This window comes from Mustela nivalis (genome assembly GCF_964662115.1).
Source record: "Mustela nivalis genome assembly, chromosome: 3".
NCBI classification, from domain to species: domain Eukaryota; kingdom Metazoa; phylum Chordata; class Mammalia; order Carnivora; family Mustelidae; genus Mustela; species Mustela nivalis.
In genome coordinates this window covers 73,269,117-73,285,728 of record NC_139022.1, presented here as the reverse complement: position 1 = coordinate 73,285,728, position 16,612 = coordinate 73,269,117, and the positions used below count along the sequence as shown (strand labels likewise).

Here is a 16,612-nt window from a genome sequence, read left to right as displayed (position 1 = left end):
AATTGAGCCCCAGAACTGTCAAGTGACTTGCTATAGGTCACACAGACAGAAAGTGGAAGAACCAGGACTCGAGCATCAAGTTTTTACCCTAAAAAATCATGTGACTAAAATTGTTACATAGCCAGATCTTTTCATATTTATCAACATATGGCAAACTTATGACACATCAGTGGGTGATGAAGATCCCTCTTTTGGGATATAGTACTGATATATAACTCCCAACTAGGAGAAAAAAATACCTTCTTTCCTAAGACTTGGTTTCTCTCAAAATAAGCCAAATTTCTTTCCCTTGCATGGTCTGGGCTAATTTGCATGATTAGCTTAGATAAAGCAAGCAAGAGAAGATAATATTTCTTACATTACAAATTTCTGACTTTAAATTGAGTGGTTACTGATTTTTGAAGGTGACATGAATCCAACTATTTTAAAAGACCTCTATAGGTCTTCTAGAAAAAGCTGGTTACAGGAATATTATGATTGACCCCTAACATGTAGCAGCCATATGGTTTTAGAGATGACCGTAATTCTAGAAGCAGCTTCTGATTTGATTAAGAGAATTACAATAATATCACCTTTCTTGCCAGTATTGCTTGAGGAACCAGTATTTAAACCAATCAGTATACATCATTCCTCTGGCTGTCATTTATTTGTTCAGGAATACATAACCTGAATTGGCCCAATCAGACTCGATGGAGAGACTTAACGGAATGGTTGAGAAGAGCTACTTTTACTCCTACTGCAGAGAGAGACTTGGGATGAAGTTAAGGTTGTGAACAACAGAGTAAAAAGGGAAAAAACCTCGGTATATGATGACCAGCCCTGAAGGCCACCCTACCTTTAATTTCCTCTTGAGGGGGAAAAGTACATTTTTATCAGAGTTTAAGCTTGAGTCTGGCTTTCTGTTAATTTGCAGCTCAAGCATGACCAGGAAACACATTTCTACCCCTTAGCACCTGTCCTATAGTCCTGGTTTTGAAGGAGCAATTGATCTGTGTATTTTGAATTACTGATAATTTGATTCAAACGTATGAGTGATCCAGATTCATATCTACATTTTTTTTAAAGATTTTGTTTATTTGACACAGAGAGAGAGCACAAGCAGGGAGAGCAGCAGGCAGAGGGAGAGGAAGAGGGAAAAGCAGGTTCCCCACTGAACAGGGAGCCTGATGCAAGGCTCAATCCCAGGACCCTGGGATCATGAGCCAAAGGCAGACACTTAACTGACTGAACCACCCAGGAGCCCTCTCTTCTTGATTTTTCAAGAGGCATTATGAATTTTCAGTGTCCTTACTGCCTGCCTGCATGCGTAAGGCCAAACTACAGTCTGAATTAATCCCACATCCAAGAGCACGCTGGCCGCACCTTTCTTGGCTCAGTGGCAAAGCAAGGAAATTGTGTATGATAAAGAACTTAAAAAATTGTTTTATTCCTCTATACATGTGCTTTCTTCCTTCAGTCAGAGATTAGTGGTGGGGTTGCTTTTTGTTTCTTTACATCTTTGATCCTTTTCTCTTTATTTAGGAGAGGCCACATGAGAAGAACATACATTGTCAGGGTTTTTTTTTTTCTTTTTTAACTGTGCAGTTGGCCATTCCATCAATGTGTACTTTATCACTGGAGAGTATTCCTGCCAAAATAGCAAGTTTGAAAAATAACAAAGTACTAATGAGAGGAAAAACCCCCAAAAGGAGTAATTTTTCTTCAGAACAATGAGTCACAATATTTAATGAGAAGAGATCTTATAAAAAAGCACCAGTTCAAGATTCTAAGCCTGTCTTCCATCTATGTTTGGGGAATGATTAACAGCAATGTGGGGGAGGGGGGGCACAAAGTAAAAATGGAGAGCAGAGGTTTTCTTTCCTTTTTTTTTTTTTTTTTTTTTTTTTTTTTTCCAGTGAGGAATGTTTGAGGAAAGTATGTGTGGATCAGGAAGGGGGAGAGCAGTGGATACTGTGAGCCACAGGAGACCTGGTAAAACCAAACCTACTATCCAATGGCTTCATAGGTGAGAGAGAGTACAAAAACGGAATTGTCATTAAAAAAAAAAAATGTTTGGAAGCTTGGGTAGTTTAGTCAATTCAGTGTTTGCCTTTGGCTCAGGTCATGATCCCAGGGTCCTGAGATCGAGTCCGACATCAAGCTCTCTGCTCGGCGAGGAGTCCTGCTTCTCTTTCTACCCCTCCCCACTGCTTGTGCTCTCACTCCCTCTCACGCGCTCTCTCTCTCTCTCTCTCAAGTAAATAAAATCTTTTAAAAAATTTGTTTTAATGTTTTCCTCTCCACAGAGGAAAATTAAATTTAAAGTTATTTGCTGAATCATTTCCATCAGCTAGGGTTCACTCATGAGCTTCACTGATAACCATCTCAGTTGGCGTCTCTGTATTTTTCCATCTTTTCTCTGAAAGTCTCCATCTTTCCACTTAGCTTCTTCTGGAATTAACCTGTGCTACTAAGAAATGTGATTCAACTCCTTCTTAAAGTCCCTAGTTTCCAACCTGAACGAGAAAATAAAAAAACAAAGAGTACCATAGCTACTAGCTCAATTTCCGAGTAATCTGGATGACAGCAATTTAGCAATTTAAATTGGGGAAGGTATTTCATCACACAATACTCAAAGTAATGAAGAAATCCCAGAGAAAATGGGAACTTTCCTTTTAAGGAGTATGAATGCCCAGTTATCACAGCTGCATTTAGGTTAATGATTATGTCCACTGAAAAGATGAGAGTTGGAAGAGTTATTTTATATGACTTTTTTGGTTTATGAAAATAAATAACTTAAAAATACTCTAAATACTTTAAAAGGAGGCAGTAATAGTTTTAGTATTTAATTATATTCAAAGAGAAAAAACCAAGATTCTCAGCTTTTCACCAATAAAATTACAGGTTAACTGATTCTCTATGAAGTTATGATAATGGTAAAGGAGCTTACGTAAAATCATCCCCACAAATTTAAACTTTCCTTATTTGTATAAATTTAAGTGCTGTGAATTGTGTAAGACTGATGATTCACTGACCTGTACCCCTGAAACACATAATACATTATATGTGAAATAAATAAATAAATTTAAGTATGTGTATATATAGAGATATATACATATAAATATAAAAACATAGTTCATATTTGGTATGAAATTAAACTTATTCCAAAGAAAATATTCAAATATATAATACATCATTTGATTTCAGAAAATGAAAAGTGTTAACCTTTACATCTTACAAGCTTTACATTTTGGTGGGTCATAGTTAATCACTAAAGGGTTAATATTCTATGCATAATGTAATTAAAAATAAATAGATCTCTAAGCCACTTAGTCCCCAACTGTGCCAGATGAGGCAAACATTTCACTTCTGTAAAAATAAATTTCTAATTTTGAAGCATTAGTTGAACCTCCCATCAAGGAATTCTGTGATGTCTGTTCATTTATCTAAGATATTTTTTTTCACACTTATGAATATTTATGAGCCGCAGGGTTCAATTGAGCATTATACGAAGTGAGAGGTAGTGTCTTCCAGATGTAAAGGGTGCTTTTAATTCTATTGCTTCTCCAGATACTCACTGGCATCTTGTCACGCTTGAATGAGCCATTCAAAATAGAGCTGCCATCTAATTGAAGTACCTGAAGTGCAAAAATGAGAAGAGAATTTAATGAAGCATAAATTGTTCAGTTGGAGATACAGACCCCTCTACTGTAGCACAATTAAATAGAACATAGTGGAGGTTTCTACTAATCAACCTCAACACCTTCTGTTTTGCAGATAGCAAGCTTACGAGATCAATTAATGTCTTTATTGTGAAGTGTGGTGCATGGATGGTAAATGTGTTCTATGTATGTGATGTGTGTGTGTGTGTGTGTGTGTGTGTGTGTGTGTGTGTGTTATAATCAAGATTCTTCATGTCTAAGATACTTGTGTTCAGTGCTGGGGGGGGACACTCAGATTAATCAAAATGGTCCCGCTACCCATAGGAAATAATAGTGCTCATCAGGTGTCAACTAGCTTATTTTAACAAAAAATTATAAAGCAGTCCTCCAGGTTAGGGTTATGAAAGCCTGTTGGGATTTGGATGACATATATAGCTTTAGTGGCTCAAGGGGAAAAAACTCAGCCCTTTCTGAGGTAGTGCCCTTTTCCCTGGTTGTCAGCTCTATTGAATTTCTCAATCTTAGGAGTATGCCCGTGGGGTGGCTATGGGCATGAAAGTCGTTGGCTTAGTCATAAGGGGAGAGGAAGCAGGGGACACTAAGAGGATTAGCAACAGTTTATACACCCTCTCTCCACTTACAATTCTACAGGAAACAAGAAGTTCAGCGAATGGAAATGGCAACTGGCTGAAAAACCAACCAAATTCAGAAAAGGAGCAACTAATAGATCTAAAATCCACCAAGAATACACTATTTATTCATGTGTTCCTTATTTTAGAAAGTATTTCTTGAGTATGTATGTATGTGAAGCATTCTGGCTGCTAGTCACTGAGTGTATTGTGATGAATAAGTCTGACATGGTTCCTGCCTTTTTGTCACTTATAATCAAGTGGCAAATGATTGGCTATTTATGCCAAGAGGCTTTATCACCTGACACTTTTCCTTGTACCGTTACAGAGTTCCAGGAGCCAATTTAGCATCATTCATCGCATTTAGCTGTTATGTCCCTTTAGACTCATTTAATCTGGAACAATTCTTCAGGCTTCCTTTCATTTTCTTGACCTTGCCTCTTCAAAAAATATCATTTTTAGAATATTCCTTGATTCCTTCCTTTTGGTTGTCTCTTGTTTCCTTATGATTAGAATCAGGTAAACTTTTGTGGGGAGATATTTCACAGAAGTGATGTTGTGTCCTTCTCAGGGCATCATGTCAGGAGGGAGACACACTGTACTTTTGGAAAACTAAATATGGCCATAGTTTTGTCTTGTTTTGTTTTGTTTTTTCTCTCCTCACTGTATACTTTTTCCCCATCTTCTTCCCATCATTATACTTTAGATAGCTATCTTACTACTAGGTATTTAGTAGTAAGTAACATTTCCCTCTAAACTCCAGACCCATAAATACAATTGCTTATTTAACAATTCACTTAAAAAACTTAACATACTTGAAGCATTTGTGATTAAATCCATGATCTTCTGCTAAGGACTCGTACAGGCCTCACCATCCGATCAAATTCTAAAAGTGATCCTTGATGTTTCCTTCTTCCTTACCTTCCCCAATTCAAATCTGTCATCAAGTTCTATCAGTTTTACCTCTTGAATAGCTCATTTCTCATTCTTTACTCACAGGATTTTGGTATGAAGACTGTTCCTCCCACCAAGTCTATTAGCAAAATCTACTATCTGGTCTTCCTATATTCATGCTGATGCCTTCCAGATTTTAACCATATTGAAAACAGGGAGATATTTTCAAAATGTTATTCTAGTTAAGTCACTCTCCAGCTTCCTTCCCCCCATCCTTCCCCAAATTCTCTCTAACTGCTGCTTGTTTCTCTTAGGATAAAGACTGGAACATTTCAGTCTCTTAAAACTCTACATGGTCAAACCTCAGCAAGCCTCTCTCCTCATCTCCAACCACCATCTCCCTCAATTGATGCCTCTTACCTATACGAGTCTGAAGTCCCTAAAGCAATACTTGGCACGTGGCCTTTGCACATGCTGTTCACTTCACCTGAACCAGACCTCTTCCAATCATTTAGTTAACCCCCATTCATGCTGTAGATCTCAGATTGAAAGAAACCCTTTCTGGCTCCCTTAGTCTAGGTCAGATTTTCCTGTTAATGCTTTTATAAAACATTCCTTAGAAGGAGAGCACTTATCTCCACTTGTAATTTTACATTATTTATTGTGACTATTGGAACAATACCTATCTTCCCAAGCAGTGTATAAACAACACAAGAGCAAGAATTGTATTTGATTTTGCTTGTATTTGATTATCCTAATACCTATAGCACTTAGCACAACACCTAGCATCTAACAGTTGGTCTATACGTGTTTGTAGAGTGATTGAGTAACTTAAGCTGTAAAATTTGCCGTACAATTCAATGGAATAAGCAATGAAATAGACATAAACTGAACAGTCTACTGGGGCTACACTTCTTCCTTAAGAAAAACGATGTGCCTTTATAACTTCTGGGTCAGCAAACCTGAAATATCTATTGGGCACGCCATCGTATAGCCACAAAGTATCCTTTTTTTTTTTTTTAAGATTTTATTTATTTATTTGACAGACAGAGATCACAAGTAGGCAGAGAGGCAGGCAGAGAGAGAGAGAGAGAGGAGGAAGCAGGCTCCCCGCAGAGCAGAGAGCCCGATGTGGGGCTCGATCCCAGGTCCCTGGGATCATGACCTGAGCCGAAGGCAGAGGCTTTAACCCAGGCGCCCCCAAAGTATCCTTTTTAATTATGAGTATTTCGTGTCTCTTTTTTCTTAGAGTTCCTGAAATATCCTAAAATTATTATTCATTTGAATTCCTCAGGAAAAGGTTTGTTATCATTAAATAGGTACATAAACCTGATGTCCAACTTATCAACAAAAATGAACAAAGCAATGATGATATATATTTTTTTTATTTGACAGAGAGAGAGAGATATCACAAGTAGGCAGAGGGGAAAGGGGAAGCAGGCTCCCCGCTGAGCAGAGAGCCCTATTCAGGGCTGGATCCCAGGACCCTGGGATCCTGACCTGAGCTGAAGGCAGAGGCTTAACCCACTGAGCCACCCAGGCACCCCATAAAGATGATATTTTTATAGCCACAATTTTTTCAGATAAGTGAATGGCTCTCTTTTCTGTCTCAGTCATGTCTGTGGTGGTGAATTTTATGTGTCATTTTGTCAGGGCTAACCCATGCCCAAAGAGCTGGTAAACTTTTTGAGGTGCGTCTGTGAGGGTGTTTCTGGAAGAGATTAGCATTTGAATTACTAGGCTAAACAAAGAAGATCCACCCTCACCAATGTGTTTAGGCATTATCCAATTCTTTTAGGACCAGAGTAGAACAAAAAGGCCCAGGAAGGGCAAATTCTCTCTCTTCTTGTGCAGGCACACCCATCATCTCCGGTCGGTCGTAGGACACTGGAGCTCCTGGTGCTATGGCCTTTGGTCTCTGGGTCTTAACACCAACAGCCCCTCTTCCTGCTGTTCTTCTCAGCCCTTTGGCCTCCCTGGGGATTTACATTATCAGCTCCCCTGCTGCTCAGGCCTTCAAACTCAAGAGTGAATTACACTACAGCCATTCCTGGGCTTCTAGCTTACAGATGGCAAATTGTATGACTTATTGACCTCCGGAACAACATTAGCCAATTCCTACGTATGTATTTCCTATTGGTTTTATTTCTCTGGAGAACTCTGACTAATAATACATACCAATCTCTGCATTTACAAAACAGCCCAAAGGTATTAGCTTCTAGAGATTCTCTCAACACAGCATCCATTAAGCATATATGTTAATTTGATTTCAGTTTCATTCAGCTAAACTGTTTCTCTGTGATCTGTGTAGATCTTCAGTCAAAATGTAGTTAAGGTTATTATGCTACAGTGAAATTTTGTTATCATAAGATTAGGCTAGGGTCAAGACTTGATGAGAAAAGAAAAGAGAAAAGTTGTTACATGCCATTTGTAAATTTTCAGGACAGTAATTTTATTTGGAGACACCATCTATCCTAATTGCATGTAGAAATGAATAGTATTAACCCATTTCAAGCAACATACACAGTTGTGTTTAAAATCAGTGTTGGTGAATCAGATCGCTTTTGAGATTACAAATTGTGTCTGCTATTTAGAGTAATATTACCACAAATTCTGACTTGTGATTAGTCTGGAGAGTAGGAGTAAGGGACTTTCAATGTTTATGTATCTGAGATTACTGTAATTATTATATGATTTGAGTTTTAATAATGAATATGCAGTTCTTTTTAATTTCGTTAAAAAAACATAATTTTTAAAGGACTTGTTTGTGAATCCTCTTTTTAAAACTCAAATTTTATCTTTTGCTTCCACTTATAATTTAATAAGTCAAAAGTTAGTCATTCCTAACAATGAGAACAGTTCAGATAACTTACACATTTTTTTAAAGATTTATTTATTTATTTGACAGAGAGCAAGAGATCACAAGTAGGCAGAGAGGCAGGCAGAGAGAGAGGGAGGAAGCAGGCTCCCTGCTGAGCAGGGAGCCCCACGTGGGGCTCGATCCCAGGACCCTGGGATCATGACCTGAGCCAAAGGCAGAGGCTTAACCCACTAAGCCACCCAGGCGCCCCAACTTACTTATTTTTGATATTTAAAACTAATCAGAGTACTGGAGATGTAAGAAAGCTAAATGAACTAAAATCCAGAAAGTAATTAGCTTTCCTAGGAAAGAAGAGATCCAGGGCTACTTGAATGTCTAATGCACAGTGGGAGAAGTCTGTTACAGACCAGAGTGAAACAAAAACAGCCAAACATCCAACAACCTTTTAGCAGCTGCATGTGAGCTGGTGGGACAGATTAGGATCTCAAGGAGACTAGACCCAGAGCAAGTCTTCCTGTGCCTATTCACCACCTCATTCCCATAGGCTTCACTGAGTTATGGGGTAAAACACTGAAGGCTACAGGCAGGGCAGGAGAATGAGGAGAAAGGCCCCCAAGGATCTCCAGGCCTTCCTTGAAAGTGTGGTAGCACCTGCTGAAGGCTGCAAACAGGGCAAGAGAATGAAGTCTCTTCAAGATTTTTAAGAACTGCGCTGAATGCTTCATCCCAGCCCTCACAAGGCTAAGGCCAGAAATTTCCTGAGATACAGAAGGCTAATAATAGCCCTAGTGAGCAAAGGGAACTCTTTAGAATCCCCAAAACTGGTTTTCAGAAGCTATAACTCAAAAGAAATACATCCCACATTCAGAGAGGTGGGGCAGTAGGCTATAGAGTGTAAAGATCTCTATAGAGTTTTGTGACTGCTCAGATCTCAAGTCCTGCTGAAGGGAAGGTCCCAATTCCTCCATCAAATCATTTGAGTCCAGTGGCGAATTAAATAACTAAAGCTGTAACAAAGCCAAGACCCAACTAATCTGTAGGGTAGACTGACTCAGTCTTTATACTGGTGGCATAACAGAAATAAGGCATGCCTTTTTCTAGAGGTAAATATTTCTTCAGTTTCCACTGTTCTTGTATGCACAATACTGGGCATATAATAAAAAAGTTTGGGTTATTCTGAGTGGTAAAATCTTGTGGCCATAGTCAGGAGGAAAAAAAGAATCAGATGGTCAATAGAATCAGATGCAGAGACAGCCAAGTGTAAGATGTATCAGAGAGGGACTTTAATATTACTATGATAAATATAGTGAAGGATCTAGTGGAAGGACAACAATATTTTATTTCGCTTGGCCTGTTTTTGGTATTCTGTCATATAAATGATGAGCAATACTTGACTTGCTATTTTTGTTTAATGTTATGGTTCTGTGATTTTTTTCACATTGTTGCCTATAGTTATAAATTGCTTTTTTTAAAAAACTGGTGTACAGTGTATCATTCATTATAAGACTATACTATAATTAATTTATCCATTTAGTTGTCAGTATACATTTAGGTTCCCAAGTTTTTAGTAGTATAAAGATTGTCATGATGCACATTCTTGTGTAGATCTCCCAGTATACATACTCAAGAATTTCTCTACATACTATACATAAGAGTAGAATTTTCCTAGACAGTATATTTCCCCCCCACAGTAGTTGTACCAGCAGACAATGAGTCTCCATTTCTTTATATTGTCACCAACACCCAATGTTCTCAAACTTCCTAATTTTTGCCAATTGGTGGATTTTCTCATTGTGATATTAAGCTGCATTTCTCTAATTTCTCATGAGAGTCTTTTCAAATGCTCCCAAGCCATCTGTGTTTTCTCTTTTGTAAGAAACTTAATTTTGTCCTTATTAATTCATGGGAATTACCCACTATATTCTACAAGCAGATCATTCTGTCACTTTTCTATATGTGGCAAATCTTCCTCACTTCTCTGTATATTCTAAACCCCACAATACATTGCTGTTACTTTTGCTCTAAACATTCAATTGTCTTAACATACAAAAACTGAGAAAAAATGTATTTTATATTCAGCATTCTTGACAGTCCTCATTCCTTTGTGCAGATCCAGATTTTATTTTGATTTCATTTTCCTTCTGCCTGATGAATTTCCTCTAACATAGTTGATCATTTTAGATCTACTGATAGTGAATTCTCTGAACACTTATTTGTCTGTTAACAACAGTCTATTTAATTGCTTTTTTGAAATGCTTCTTTACCAGATATAGAATTCTGTGTTGATAGTTCTTTCTTTCAGGGCTTTATAGGTACAGCTGCACTGGCTTATACACTGTCTGACGAGAAGTCTGCTTATATTCATACCTCTATCTTAACGGTCTTTTTCTTTTCCCCCTTTTAGCACTTTAGAGAAGTGTCGCTACCTTATGGACTTTGTGGTTTCTGCGGATAAATCTGTGATCGTTTACATTGTTTTTCTGCCATATGTCATTTTTTATAGATTCTTTTAAGGTTTTCTTCTTCTCACCAATTATCAGCATTTGATTATGAAATGCCTTATTTGGGTTTTCCTTTTTTTTTTTTTTTTTTTTTTTGCCTGGAGGTAATTAGATTCTTTGATCTGGGGCAAAGAGTTTTCAACACATTTGATGAATGTTATCTTTATTGCTTAGAACATTTTTCTGTTCTCTTTTCTCCCGTTCTGCTAGGACCGTAATTCCGGGTCCCTTAGACCTGTTGATACTGTCCCACAGCTCAGTGAGATTCAATTTATTAGTTTTAGTTTTCTCTCTCTCTGCTTCATTTAGGATGATTCCTATTGCTGTCACTTCAAGTTTCCTGATATTTTCTTCTGCAGTATCTAATTGGCCATTAATTCCACCCATGATTTTTTTTTTTTTTTACTTTCAAATACTCTAGTTTTCATCTCTATGAAGGCTTAGTTGAGCATTTTTACATCTCCTTTGTCTCTTATCCTCATGTTCATATTTCCTCCATTTTGTTGAATGTGAAGGCATATTGAAAATTGTTGTTTTAAATGGCCTAGCACGTGCCTTAATCCCATCGTCTCCATTACAAATGTATTTGTGTCCATAATTAATTTTTCTCCTAGTTATTGATCATATTTTCTTGCTTTTCATGACTGGTAACTTTTGATTAGATAACAGATGTTATGAATTTTATATTACTGTCTGCTGGATTTTGTTGTCTTCTTTTAAGGAATATGTTTCTGGCTTGTAGTTAAGATACTAGAAATTGACTGAGTCCTTTCTAGTCTTGCTTTTAAGCCTTGTTAAGGCATGTCTAGAGCAACAGTTAGTGTACGACTAATTTAGCCCCATGACTAAGACAATACCCTTCAGAGGATTCTACCCAAGGCCCTGTATACTACAAGATCATTCTACTCCAACTAATAAAAACTAGAAATGTTCCCAGTCTTGTGTGAGCCCTGGTGGTTGTTTAGCTTACTACTTTGTAGTGGTTCTTTCCCAGGTCTTGATTATTTTCCTTTCATGGTTGTGTACATTAGTACTCAGCTCAACACTTAAGGGGGCCCCTCTGTAGATTACAGAGTTTGCTCTCTGTCTCTCTCTGTGTGTGTGCATTTCCTTTCTTTGGTACTCTGTCCCATGAATTCTAACTTCCTTGGCTTTCCTAAACTCTGATGTCTCTGTCTCCCCAGCAGAGTGAAACCTGCACGCTTTATATGTTCCACATTGTTCCATTACCTCCGGGCAATAAGCTCCCCACTTTGTTGCCTTTTTCTGAAATAATGGTCCAGCGACTTTTCTTGTCCAAGGTCTAAAAATTATTCTTTCATAACTTTTGTGAGGTTTTCTAGTTGTTTAAGAGAAAGGGATTTATCTGGTTTCTGTGACTCCATTATGGGAGAAGCCGAAGTCTATTATTACTGTTTTCTGACGACTTAAACTCCTACATAAAAATTGTAGTGAGTGGGCAGATAATACGCACAGAGAATGACCATAATATCCTTCTTCTGCTCTGCTTGGCCAGAACCAGAGGCTTGCTCCAGATCAGCCACTCAGAGCCATGCCCCCACTTGTCTAGTATGTTCTATGCTCAGACTGCCACAAAGGTGCCACCATTCCCCTACCGCGCAGCTGCCACCTCTTCCCCATTACCTGACATGATGACCACATCCTCCCTGCCGCTGCCCCAAAGCTACAGCCAACCCTGCAGAACTGACAAGGTAGACGGATTTGCTTTAGGGTATGAGTAAAGCTTGCCCCTAATGATGGAAATGCAGGCTGACTGCAATGGGATATGTGCAACACACCTAGATCATGTGTGAGTCTATTACTGCTACAACCGTACATGATCTACTGACCATTGGTTTGACATCCTTGTGATGCATGATCTTAATAAGCAGGTAAAATCCATTTAAAAAATGGATGACTGTGTAATATATTTATGCAAAACGGGGCTCCAGAATCTGGCATCACAGTATTTGTCTTTGACAAGCACACCCTGGCAGACAGTGGCACTGAGAGTGAAGCCTCCAGCAGCCTTCCTCATAACCAGTGGGAACAACTCCCCATGGTGAATAACACCGTGCACTCACACATGGTGCCTGCACGCTTCCTGGAAGCTTCACCAAAATGTCCACCTCTGCTTTCCTCATACATTTGCTCCATTCCATAGTATTTTGGTATTAAAAAATAAAAGGTACTAACTTATCTATAAAAAAAATGTTAAATTAGTAGCAAAGGTTAAAAACTTGTTGATAGTAGTTGGTTGTTGGCAGAGAAGAATTTTATCTGTGCCTCCTGATTTTTAACCCAACATGTTTTGTTTTATTTTGTTTTGTTTTTCCAATAAACTAAGTAAAATTTTTTCAGGATTTCTCTAACAATAAAACACGTTGAGGTCAAATTCAAGGACTAGGTTTTTTTCTCTGTACTATTTTAAATATATAAAATTATAAGCTAGTTTTGGATGTTTTAGACTTCTGTTAAATACAAATTATTTTGTATCAAGTACATTTTCTTTGTGTTCCTTGTTAGATTCTCCCAGGTTTTATTTCATTATCATGGATGTTTCACTGAACTAAATTCACTCACTCAATGATAATTTGCTTTCTAAGAACTGATTAGATAGGCAAGAAGCCTTTGAGCCTAATAATAGGTCATTCTTGGAAACAGGAAGCAAAACTGTGCCAAAATTAAACAGTCCCAAACACCAAAGGTTCAAGGTCGGTTTGAAACAGAAACCACAAATTTTGATTGGATCTAAACTTGGCAGTATAAGACTCCCATGGATTTTTTTCTAGTATTATATAAAGGAGATATATACACAGTCTAACAAAGGGAGACAGGAACACCAGTTTAAACTAGCAGAACATTCAGGAAAGGATTAAAAACTCAGATCTGATGTAGTGAACGGATCTGGAGTCCCGGAGTCTCACGGTCTATCACTAACGCAAGTGGAGTAAGTAAACAGAAGGATAAATGCTTTTGGAGAAATCATTTACCTTTTCTGAGGTGAATGAATGGCAGATAGCACTATGCCAGGAACACATTTCTCAGAGAGAAAGTCTAAAATGAAGAAGTGAGAGTTCGAAAGTTAGAGTTTAAACATGAAAAAACTGCTTTCAGAATTCCCATTTTCTTAATTTATATGATATGGTTAACTGGGGCAACGTCCCCTTACCTGGGTATCAGGAGTCCAGGAAAAACAAAAAGATGTTTGTGAAGTGTTTTCAAGTCGCTAAAAAGACAGTGGAAGTATACATTAAAATAATTTACTTTTAAAGTACAGCAATGAAAGAAACTATTATGTAAGTGGAAACCGGTTTTTCATTGTCAGAGAATCTCATGGAATATTGCTATTGAATTTGCTAGCACTTCACTGAGTTTCTTGAAGGGCCTTACAGTTTCAAAAACTCAGACCATAATATTTGTTAACCTTTTTTTTTTTTGTACTGTGAAACGCAATGAAGAAAAGTATAAAACATAAACCCAATGACTGATTATAAGACAAAATATCCTAGAGCTATCATATATAGGTCAAGAAATAGAAAAAGGTCAACCCGCAAGTCCTCCCAACAAGTCCTCCCCAAGGCCCATGCCATATCGAGTTGTTCATTAAAATAACCCCACAGTGTTTTTTTGGGGGTAAAAACATTGTAAATCGTGTCTTCAAAAATTAATATCCCATGTAAATGGCATATTCCAGACACGTTTGGACAGTCCTGGTAAATTCAAACTAACAACAAGCCAAGATCTGTACTTGGTTTGAGTGAAACACTTCAAGACAGGACTTAGAGATAATGAATACAGTCAGCATCCACCAGAAAACTCCGCTTTGCCCTAGTGGTGCCTTGCTTTGCTATATTTGCACTTGTGAGAGCTGAGACTCACTTATGGGCTTTTCTCTGTGGTCTGAAAAGTTAGTTCCCTGAAGAAGAAAACAGGCACATATAGTAAGATCTACAGGCACAATTTGTGTGGGAGTGGGTTCCTCTTGGCCTGATCCGGCCTTCATTTTTTAGGATAAAAGAAGAACTTGTCTTCTTCACACACATTTCACTTTGTGTTTTCGCTTCTGTCTTTCTCAGGACCCAAGGCTTCTTCTCAATTGGAAACTGTTTCTGGCAGCATGTATGTGGTGAGTCTTTGTGTAGCTAGAGATTCCTCAGAAACAGGTTCCAAGACAGTTTTTCTTCAAAAGAGGCCGTGTCCCTACTGTATATGATACCTCCTCTCCTCCCCTTTTAACAATCTTCATACATATGCTTTGAGATGAGCATGGAATTGTGAGATTTTGCGTGTGGGTTTTGTTAAATTCTTGATGGGAGCAATGCCATAGCTGGATGCAGTTGCCTGGTGAGTAAACTCAGTCTCTCTCTATGGCTTTACCGAGAGAAACAGAAAGAATGAATGGGGTTCTACTTGTGTGTGCTTGCCAGCAGCTTCTGAGCCACTCAGGTCTTAGAACTATTTCTCTTCCCAGCACAATGCGGATTAGAAGCTTCCTGACTAGGACAGGATTGACTTGACTTGCCTGCCAGATTCTTGTGTCCTTATCTGTTATCTGATCAACTGCAGCTCAGCTTCCCTGTCCAGGTGTTTTCCTCACCACTTTGCCTGGCTCTCTGGCCTCCATGTGATTGCATCCTGCCCATCTTCTGGTCTCCACCGCTTGCCTGGGCTTGCGGTTTGTGAGGCAGTCTGACTCCCAGAGTGGGTCCTGGAGCAAGGGGTAGGCACACGACATACTGTTACCCTCTGGCACAATGTCTGTTACCCTCTGGCACAATGTATCTTATTTCTTTTCTTTCCTTTTTTAAGATTTTACTTATTTAATTTGACAGAGATCACAAGTAGGCAGAGAGGCAGGCAGAGAGAGAGGAGGAAGCAGACTCCCTGCTGAGCAGAGAGCCCAATGCGGGAATCGATCCCAGGACCCTGAGATCATGACCTGAGCCGAAGGCAGAGGCTTAACCCACTGAGCTACCCAGGCGGCCCAATGTATCCTATTTCTAACCAAACTGCTGGCCTAGGATACTTAGCCTTTGCCTTTGTTAGAAGCCCCTCGCCAGCTTCTGAACTCGCCTGCTCTCCCAAACACTCAGCCTCGCCTCACTTTTCTAAGGGCTTGTGCCTGCTTTGTCATATGACACATTCTGCTCTGGGCAACAGACAGACAGCAGCACCTGTTCTTGTTTAATGCATTCTGCATCACTATTGCATCAGTGCATTTGTGTACTGCAAAATAACTGCATCAGTTATTTGTTTTTCCAGTTCTACTGTAAGGGCTGATTCAAGACAGGTGCTGCTTCCACACCCCTAGAATCTAGGACTGAGCCTAGAATTTAACAGGCATGTCAGCACATTTATTGATAAAAGCTTTTAACTTGGACCAGGATGACTTAAGTGCTATAAAATCTAATTCTAGCTCTCTAAAATCTTAGGCAGGTGATTTGATATTTGGGGTTTTCATTGTCCTCATTTGCAAATCAGAGATGATCGGATCACCACTGGTATGGTGTCTAAGATTGCTTTCAGCTTCAGAGTTCTTCAACTCTTCTTAATGCTCTGAAACTTGATTAGAATCTTCCAAAATGATAGGACTTAATTTTCACCCTAAAAGGGATATCTGGATTGTCCAAAACTGATTTTCAGAGAAAAGCAACATTTAAACCAAATGATCCATGTTTCCCTTTCTCATGCCCATTATAGTGCTTAGCAGATCCATTGTACCATGAATGTTAAGAGATGAATCGCCACCTAGTGGACACATCCCTAGGTAGTGGCCTCCCCTCCAGAACAAGAGGGAGCTTTGTTCTCTGGAGCCCATGGGTCCTACCCATAGTTTCTCCTTCCTTCACCTGACACACATCTCAACCTTATCATTGCTTCTGACTTTAAGAAAAAAAAAAAAAAAAAAGAACCAAAACAACAACAAAAAACCAAAAACACAGAAATATTAATATTGGCAAGAGAAGATGTATTTATTTTACCAACATTTGACTTCATTTTTACCTATTTGTGTTTTCCATTCATAGTGTAGTAGACATTTTAAGGAAAAAAGATAAGGTCCAGCAAACTCAGACTGGGTTTTTTTTAGTCTCTTATCAATCTGGTTTGAAAACAATCCTTGAG

The 16,612-nt window shown here is 38.6% G+C and overlaps 1 protein-coding gene across 5 annotated transcripts in view; it reads left to right on the top strand.

Annotated features, from left to right (window-relative positions):
• The window catches only part of XRCC4 (X-ray repair cross complementing 4), a 336,879-nt gene that overhangs the window by 296,406 nt on the left and 23,861 nt on the right, over positions 1 to 16,612 (top strand). For all 5 annotated transcript variants that reach the window (XM_082724695.1, XM_082724701.1, XM_082724696.1 and 2 more), the window contains one exon: positions 14,566 to 14,615. In XM_082724695.1, the coding sequence (XP_082580821.1) occupies positions 14,566 to 14,615 (50 nt within the window). The remainder of the gene's footprint in view (positions 1 to 14,565; positions 14,616 to 16,612) is intronic.